General features: G+C 33.8%; 1 protein-coding gene across 1 annotated transcript; it reads left to right on the top strand.

The window, feature by feature from the left end:
• The first annotated feature begins 4,652 nt into the window (after positions 1-4,652).
• LOC104242721 (putative receptor protein kinase ZmPK1) lies at positions 4,653-7,391 on the top strand. The gene has a single exon (XM_009797801.2). It carries the CDS (start codon positions 4,857-4,859, stop codon positions 7,269-7,271), a length of 2,415 nt encoding a protein of 804 aa, XP_009796103.1. The 5' UTR covers positions 4,653-4,856; the 3' UTR covers positions 7,272-7,391.
• The last annotated feature ends 1,336 nt before the right edge of the window (positions 7,392-8,727 follow it).

Below are 8,727 nucleotides of genomic sequence, written 5' to 3'. Positions count from 1 at the left end.
GTATTTTGTATACTTTGAAAACCTTTGTGGTCGAATGTGTAAATGACATAACTGATTTTAGAGTACATCAAGATTGGATTGATGGTAAATGGGTTTCTTCTAATGACACTGCAAGTGTTTGAAGAAGTATTTTCTTGAACAAGACTACAAATTCATGCCTTTAGGGTGTGTTTCGTACGAAGGAAAATATTTTTCGGAAATGTTTTCCAATTTTCCCATGTTTGGTTGGCTTAATTGTTTTGAATAATATTTTTCCCACTGAACTAAATTTTTTCCCTATCAAAAGAAGTGAAAATATTTTTCAAAACTCTTTTTCAACTTTCTCTACCCTATTTCCCATTCCCACCAACACCCACCAACCCACCCCACCCCCAAACCATCCCTACCCAACCACAATGCACCTGCCCCAACCCCGCCCACCACCCACCCTAAATAGAACTATTATTAAGCGTACTTTCTTTTCATGTTGTAGATAAAGTACTTTTTTTTATTTCAATATAATGAGTATATTCTTTTCATGATGTAGTAAAAATATTTTTTTTATTTCAACAAAATAAGTACCTTTTTTTTCATGATGTAGAAAAAGTATTTTCTTTCATTTCAACAAAACGATTATTTCTTTTCATGATGTAGAAAAAGTATTTTCTTTCATTTCAACAAACTAAGTATTTTTCTTTTCATGATATAGAAAAAGTATTTTCTTTCATTCAACAAAATGAGTAATTTTTTTTCATGTTGTAGAAAAGTTACTTTATTTTTCAACAAAATAAAGTATTTTCTTTTTTAGTTATCGAGCTCAAATTTCGACGTTGTTCTTATGTGAAAAAAAATAAAGTAGCACATTAGTTCCTTTGGATTTGTGTGAATTTTTTCAAAAACTTATTAAATTCTTGAAGAAAATAGAGTCCGGGAGGGGGGAGGGGGGAGTAGGGAAAACATGGGGATTTTGGAGAAGGTGCGTTGAGGAGAGTAGCATAAAAAATTATTTTTCTAAAAATATTTTATACTCTCTAACCAAACACTAGAAAATATTTTCCGGAAAATGTTTCTCACTCACCAACCAAACAAAACAAGGGAAAATAAGTGATAAGACCACTCAAAACATTTTCTTTCATAGCAAACACACCCTTAGTATTCTTTCTATTTGAGTCTCTTTTGGGGATTTGCTTGAGAGCATAATCAGAGTTGAATTTTGTTTATAGGTTGTAGTTGTTTAAATGTTAGGGCATTGATGAGGGCTTTATGGTTCATTAGTATTTGTTGTAGTATTAGATTATTCAGACATGAAGTTGTAAAACAGTTCTAAGTTTGGGAGTCTAGAATATGATTATCTTTTACCAAAATGAGAATGCTTAGTTATCTGCTAAATTGGCACTAGTCTTACTTAAATATGTAACAAGAAAAGAATGATCTCATATAGTAACTCAGTTTTGTTTTCCACCTTCATCTTCTTGCCAATTAAATTGGATGTCAAATTCATTGATAATCATATTTCCTAATCATCATACTATATTATAAGTGGGAAGGCCTAAAGTAAAACTTAAAAGACCAAAATAGCCATCAAAAATTGAATGACTTTTTTATCCCTAATCTAATCATTACTCCAGTAATATTTTTGTACCAAATAGTGAATTTTCCCTCTACCCCTAAATGATTAATTAGTTGCGAAGATTAGTGTGAAATTTATGTGTCTATATTCAAGCACTTATGTAATTCTAATAAAACAAAAAATAAATTAATAAACTAAAATGGGACAAATGTAGGCCCATATTGAAATGTTAGCCTTTAGTACGGCCTTTGGTTTTCTCGGCTTGAGCAGTTTATTTCTTCTACGTTCAAAATTGCAATAACATTTCAAACACTTTAATGAGTAGAGCAATTACTAAACAATGTCAGTCAAGTTAATGCATAATCTCATCGGTTGCAGAAAACCAACAGACATCCAATAAAATTGATAATGATGTGAGTAAATTATGATTTATGCATAGACATGAATACACAAGCATGAATGGCCGAGTAAAGTGACTATAATACATGTATTAGCAATACCTAAATGAGAGTACTTGTAAATAGATGGTCTATAATCGCTCGTTTATTTGTCCATCGCATCATTTTCGTTTTATTATCGTTTAAAAAGAATATGGTTAGAACTTAGAAGAGGAATGCAAGATATATATATTCATTTGTTTCATATATGTTGGCCTTATGTTGGTTTTCTAGCTTACCATTGTTCTTTATTTGAGATAATTAAGAATTAAATATTTTAAGTTTTATATTGATTCTTTATTAATTATTATATTACTGTGATTATTTTTCAACGTATAATAATTGACAAAATACCGATTGGATAGAGTAATGAAATATATAGGACAGTGAGATTGAATACTGGAATAAATTTAATTACACCAAATTCATGCTTTAAACTATGCATTATATGATAAATCAAATATCCATGGCTCAAAAAAAAGAATGAATTTATTAGCCACACATAATTATAGAGTGTAGGAGTCAGTCAACGTCTTTCATGATCCATCTCCTCATGCCGTGTGTGGAAGGCCATTTCTTTTTCGATTCTTTTTGTTTGTCTTTTTAGGGAATAATTATGGAGTCGTTTCTCTTCATTTTTAAGACTCAAATAAAGGAACGATTTTAAATGTGGATTCTCTTAGACCATTTTGGTACATCAAAACAACTGATTTCATTGAGGGAAACCGAAAAACATTCCAGTGGGTGTTCCCTTTTTTTCTCTAGTAAAGAGGACTAGAAAAACAAACACCAATATTAATGACTTTTGACAAATTCTCCATCCCAAGGCAAATGAAATAAACTGGAAATATCTCTTATTATATGGAAAATAGTTATAAATAAAGTTTTATGGTTAAAAATTTAGAAGAGTAACTTCAAGATCTACTTATTCATTTGTTTCCATATATAGTAGACCTCATGTTGGGCTTACTGTTAATATTGTTCTTTATTTGAGATAACTATAAAACAAATTCATCTTTATTATATTACATTAACTATTTCTCATCACATATTAAAATCGACAAAATACTGATTGGGTAGAGTGATGTAATATAGAGAATAGGTAAGGCAAGACTGCCGGTCCAAGGGATAATAATTTGCATAGGCAAAGACATTTGCAAATTTTCTACCGTCATACCTCTCTATAACAATATCCCTATATAACAACACTTCACTATCAAAGTCAAGCTTTTTCGGATCCAATTTTTATTTTATGTTATAGTTCTACATAATAGCACTTCGCCATAACATCCAAAAATATTCAGAACAAACGAGGCTGTTATAGAGAGGTTTGATTGTACTAGCTTATTCGCCTTAAATATTGTTTATTGTGGATTCGACCCCAATTTTTATTGGGTAATTTATATTGCATACGGTTATAGCTATTTAATTGGAGGTATGTTTATATCAACTTTCACTGAAGGGAACTCTTTTATTTTAATCCTTGGACCTGTTTATTCAAAATACCTTGTCTCCAAGGCATTTCATTTTTTATTAATGATATACACGATTCATTTTTCTTCTCTATTGGTATAAAGAGGAGTTCCTTTATTTACATAGTTAATAGACAAGTAGTTAAGACTCAAATAGAGGAATGCGACTTAAAGAAAATTCAACTGTGATATTAAGATCTAATTTTGGTCTTTGAGTCAATGGATTGTCTCTTAGGAGTATGACAAGAACTAAGAAATAAACTGGAAATATCCTTTTCCATTGGAAAACATTCCCCTGGCTTCCCCTTTTCACAAGTAAGATGACTAGGGAAAAAAAATCAAAAAAGACCAATGACTTTTGACAAAATCTCCATGGGAAGGCAAATGCAACTATCTCTCTCAATTATTCCAATCCTAGTCGTCCCCACCGTGTGTCATGCGTTTATGAGAGAGAACTTCTAAATTTGTTACGTTTTTAATGCAAATGATTCACAAATGGGTTCAGTGGAGTCATCCTTTTCTTGTTTCCATAATTTCCTTTATAAATGTGATAGTCTTAGTCGGCTTGTGTGTTGGGGTGAATACACCCTTCGCCAAGTGGTGTCATGTCATATAGTTTTGTCGAATATTTTTATTAAATATGTATATATAGATATTATACAAAGTGAAGGTATTGGATATAAATATAAAAATTAGCATCACTTTTCATTAGGGCGGAAGGCACATAGTTAAGGGTGGTCAACTGACTATCCTTTGTCAGAAAAATTACGCGGTATATATAGGTAAAAGATTAAATTTTAATGGTTTATCCATATATTGAACATTCTTTATTGAGGATCTTTTTTACTTATTTCAAATTTGAACAATCTAAATGAAATTCCTGGCTTCGCCAGCTTCACTACGGCTTTTCATTATAATGATTTATTTATTCATTCATTTTTTTTATATTTTTACACTGCTTACCAAAAATTAATTCTTCCCTAGAATAATGAATCCCATAAATATTATTAATAATATCTCCTTAGCCGCCTCAAATGTCAACAAACAATCCCCAATTCAAATCTTTGTCATTCTTAAATTCCTACTTGCAGTTGCAGTAAATTATAACGTAGCAATATTTAAACTTTAATTTTTTTGGTCTTTCCAATTTGAACCAACCAAGCTGTTTCTTTATTTATTTCCCGAACCAAATCATTTTCATTCTTAAATTCCCATTTGCACTAAATTATAGTGTCCAGACTTTATCTTGGTCTTTCTAATTTGAACCAATTAGGGTGTTTGACCTATGATTCTGAACCTGAAAATTAACTGTACAAATAAAGCAACTCATTACTTCTTTTCCCTTCATCTGCTTTTCACATTTATGATATCAAATTCCTTATCCAAATTCTTGTAGCCATGAAAAGTTTGAAACCTTGCTCCCTTTTTCCTTTTTTAATTCTCTCATTTCTTATATTCTCCTTCCCTTTGACAACATCAAGAATTCTGTTTAGAGGAAATTCATTTTCAGTTGAAGATGATTCAAATTTCATTACTTCCCCACAAAACACATTCACTTGTGGTTTTTTTCCCATTGGCAATACCAATGCTTATTACTTTGGTATTTGGTTCACAAATTCAAGGGACAAAACTGTTGTTTGGAATGCCAAACAAGAGAGGCCTGTAAATAAACAAGGCTCAAAGTTAACACTAAGAAAAAATGGAGCTTTGGTATTAACAGATGTTGATGACACAATTGTTTGGGAAACAAACACAACATCATTTGATATTGAAAAAGCAGAACTTCTTGAAACAGGTAATTTAGTCTTGAAAAATCCACAAGGTTATATTCTATGGCAAAGTTTTGATTTACCTACTGATACTTTATTACCTCACCAATTTTTTACCAAGAATCATAGGTTAGTACCTCCTTTAAGAAAAGGTAGTGTGTTACCTGGCTATTTTAGTTTGTATTTTGATAGTGATAATGTTTTGAGAATGATATATGATGGTCCTCAAGTTTCAAGTATATATTGGCCTAATCCTGATAGGGATGTGTATTGGAATGGTAGAACTAGTCAAAATAGTAGTAGATTTGCCTATTTTGATAACATGGGTAGTTTTTTCTCAAGTGATAGGCTACAATTTAATGTTTCTGATATGGGGTTTGGGATATTAAGAAGGATGAGTATAGATATTGATGGGAATTTGAGAATCTATAGCTTGGATAATTCGACGGGGTTGTGGAAGATTTCTTGGCAAGCTATTGCACAGCCTTGTATTGTACATGGAATATGTGGGAGATATTCAATTTGTACTTATGCACCAGAACCTAAATGTACATGTCCTCCTGGATATCAGATGTTTAATGATAGTGATTGGAGTAGAGGGTGCAGACCAAGATTCAGTCAAAGAAGTTTGAGTCCTGAACATGTGAAGTTTGTGGAGATTCCTAATGTTGATTACTGGGGTTTTGATCTTAACTTCACTAGTTCTATGTCACTGGAATCTTGTAGGACATTGTGCTTGGATGATCCGCGTTGTCGTGCATTTGTCTATAGGCGAAATGGTGAGGGAACATGCTTCACTAAAGGCATGCTTTTCAACGGCTATAGGTCTCCTGGTTTTCCTGGTACTGCATTCTTTAAAGTACCTAAGAATCTAAGTGGATCGGAATCAGGTCTTTTGAATCTTGAAAGTACTGATGCAAAATGTGGATCGAGTCCAGAAAATGTTCTTTTTGGTACACCTTCTATGTATGAATTGGATTTTAAGAAGGTGAAGTGGATTTATCTTTACTTGTTTTCTTTCACCCTTGGCGGAATAGAGATTCTATTCGTCGTGTTAGGTTGGTGGGCGTTGTTTAGCAAACACGGGATTCCTGCTTCCATTGAGGAAGGATATAAAATGGTCTCATCGACTCAGTTCAGGAGGTTCACTTATACTGAACTTAAGAAAGCAACAAAAAACTTCAAGGTTGAGCTGGGAAGAGGAGGTTCAGGGGCTGTTTACAAAGGAGTTTTAGCAGATGGAAGATTGGTTGCCGTCAAGAGACTTGCAAATGAGTTTCAAGAAGAATTTTGGGCGGAGATGACAACCATAGGAAGAATCAACCACATGCATTTGGTCAGGATGTGGGGATTTTGTTCTGAAGGGAGACATCAGCTTTTGGTGTATGAATACGTCGAGAACTCATCACTTGACAGGCATCTTTTCAAGTCGGATATTCTTGGGTGGAAACAAAGGTTTGTGGTGGCATTAGGGACAGCAAAAGGTCTAGCATACCTTCATCATGAATGCCTCGAATGGGTGATCCATTGTGATGTGAAGCCTGAAAATATACTTCTTGATGGTAAACTCGAGCCCAAGATTGCAGATTTTGGACTAGCAAAGCTCTCCCAAAGAGGCGGCCCTGGTTCAGACTTCACAAAGATTCGCGGAACTAAAGGCTACATGGCTCCAGAATGGGCTTTGAATCAACCTATCACAGCAAAAGTTGACGTTTACGCCTTTGGGATTGTAATACTTGAGATGGTTAAGGGAAGTAGGCTGTCAAGTTGGGTGGTGGATGATGGTGAATGTGATCACGAGCAAGATTCGCAGCTTAGAAAATTTGTGAGGATGGTGAAGAGGGAGATTCAAAGTGGAGAAGACTCTTGGGTGGATAAAGTAGTGGATCCACGATTAGAGGGGAATTTTAACAAGAAGCAAGCTGTGACACTGATTGAAATAGGCCTTTCTTGTGTGGAACAAGATAGAAATAAAAGGCCTAAAATGGCTTCAGTAGTCCAAACACTACTGGAATGTGAAGATGAAACTACAATTCTAACATAGTATGTGAGACTTGTAAATCCCAAGCAGAATGAATACAGATTATCCATTTCCTAAATGTAAAGAGAGCTTGGAATTTGGAAATGAAATTGATAATAATATTCTTTTCGCTTCCCATTTGAATCAACTATTTTGTTCCTCATCTTTTACCATCACACATATTTTCTTGTTAACTTTTGTTATCTCGGCTAGTTAACTTCTGCAATCTTGATCATATTGGCTAATTCTGTGATGGAAATCTTTCATCTTTAGCTAATTCTGACCCAATATAGCATGGAAATTGCAAAATTATTAACTAAATGACTCAAGCCTACATATAGAAGCAGTAAAAACAAGTACTACGACACTAAGTGCAGGTGCGATGGTTTTGATTTTTTAATACTTCACATACTGGAACCATAGAGTGAATTGAATACTTCTAGTGAGGTGAAGAAATCACATTCTTCATTTAAAAGTTTCAGACAATAGCACAGTATCTTGCTGATGTCTCAAGTAAAGAAAGCGCAGCATGGTGCACAAGGCATCTCGCGTTCACGCAAGATCCCGTGACCTATAGGTCACACGAAGACAACTTTACCATTGCTCCAAGGTCCCCTTCTTGCTGAAGTCTCAAGTAAACATTAGTGGTTATTTTTACGGCTCGAACCCGTAGCCTATAGGTCACAGGAGATACAACTTTACCATTGCTCCAAGGGTCCCCTTCTCGTTGAAGTCTCAAGTAAACATACTAAATTATTGGTGTCCAAAGTTTCCTTCTTGTGCAACATTGAGTACTATAGTTTAGTGTGTTTATATATGACTAGTTGCTTAACTGACCAGCTAATGATGATATTCTAACTAATATCTTTTAGCTGATCACAAATCAAAATACCCTTTCATAACCCTTCCCCTACATTCTTCATCGTTTTTCTGCACCTTTTCTTTCTTTATGTAGCTGAAAAGTCCAGCTACACTTAGAGACAAGTCATTTTCTATCTGCTAAATATGATTCAAATATTATCACTTCCCAAACAAAAAATTTACCCTATAACTCATCACTTGACAAGCACATTTACAGGTGGGTTTTTTCTATTTCCAGGCATGGAATTTACAAAGTGGCAAAGTGTTGACGAGGGGAGTGGCATGTCATAACTTGACGCCGGGAAAAAAAAAGTTTTGTAACTTTACTATTACCGATAAAATTCAACTACTTTAGTGCAACAAAATAATCTTATAACTATATTGTTATTGTATGGGTCAAAATCTATCATTAGAATACTTAAGTCAAGATAGTATTGATGGAACATTCTCAGTTGTCGCTTGTTGAAGTAATCTAAGAAATGGTGAAATTCGTGGTCGAAGAGTCAGCAAGGGCTGAAGTTGAGGAGTCATCAAGGATCAAGGCCAAGGTCGAGCACCCTTTGACAGAGTTATAACGGCTAGTTTCAAGATAGGACATAAAAGAAAATAATCTAGTGGA

Source organism: Nicotiana sylvestris, chromosome 7, assembly GCF_000393655.2.
Source record: "Nicotiana sylvestris chromosome 7, ASM39365v2, whole genome shotgun sequence".
Taxonomy (NCBI): Eukaryota; Viridiplantae; Streptophyta; class Magnoliopsida; order Solanales; family Solanaceae; genus Nicotiana; species Nicotiana sylvestris.
The sequence above is the reverse complement of the archived record's forward strand: the minus strand, read 5'-3'. Positions and strand labels throughout refer to the sequence as shown.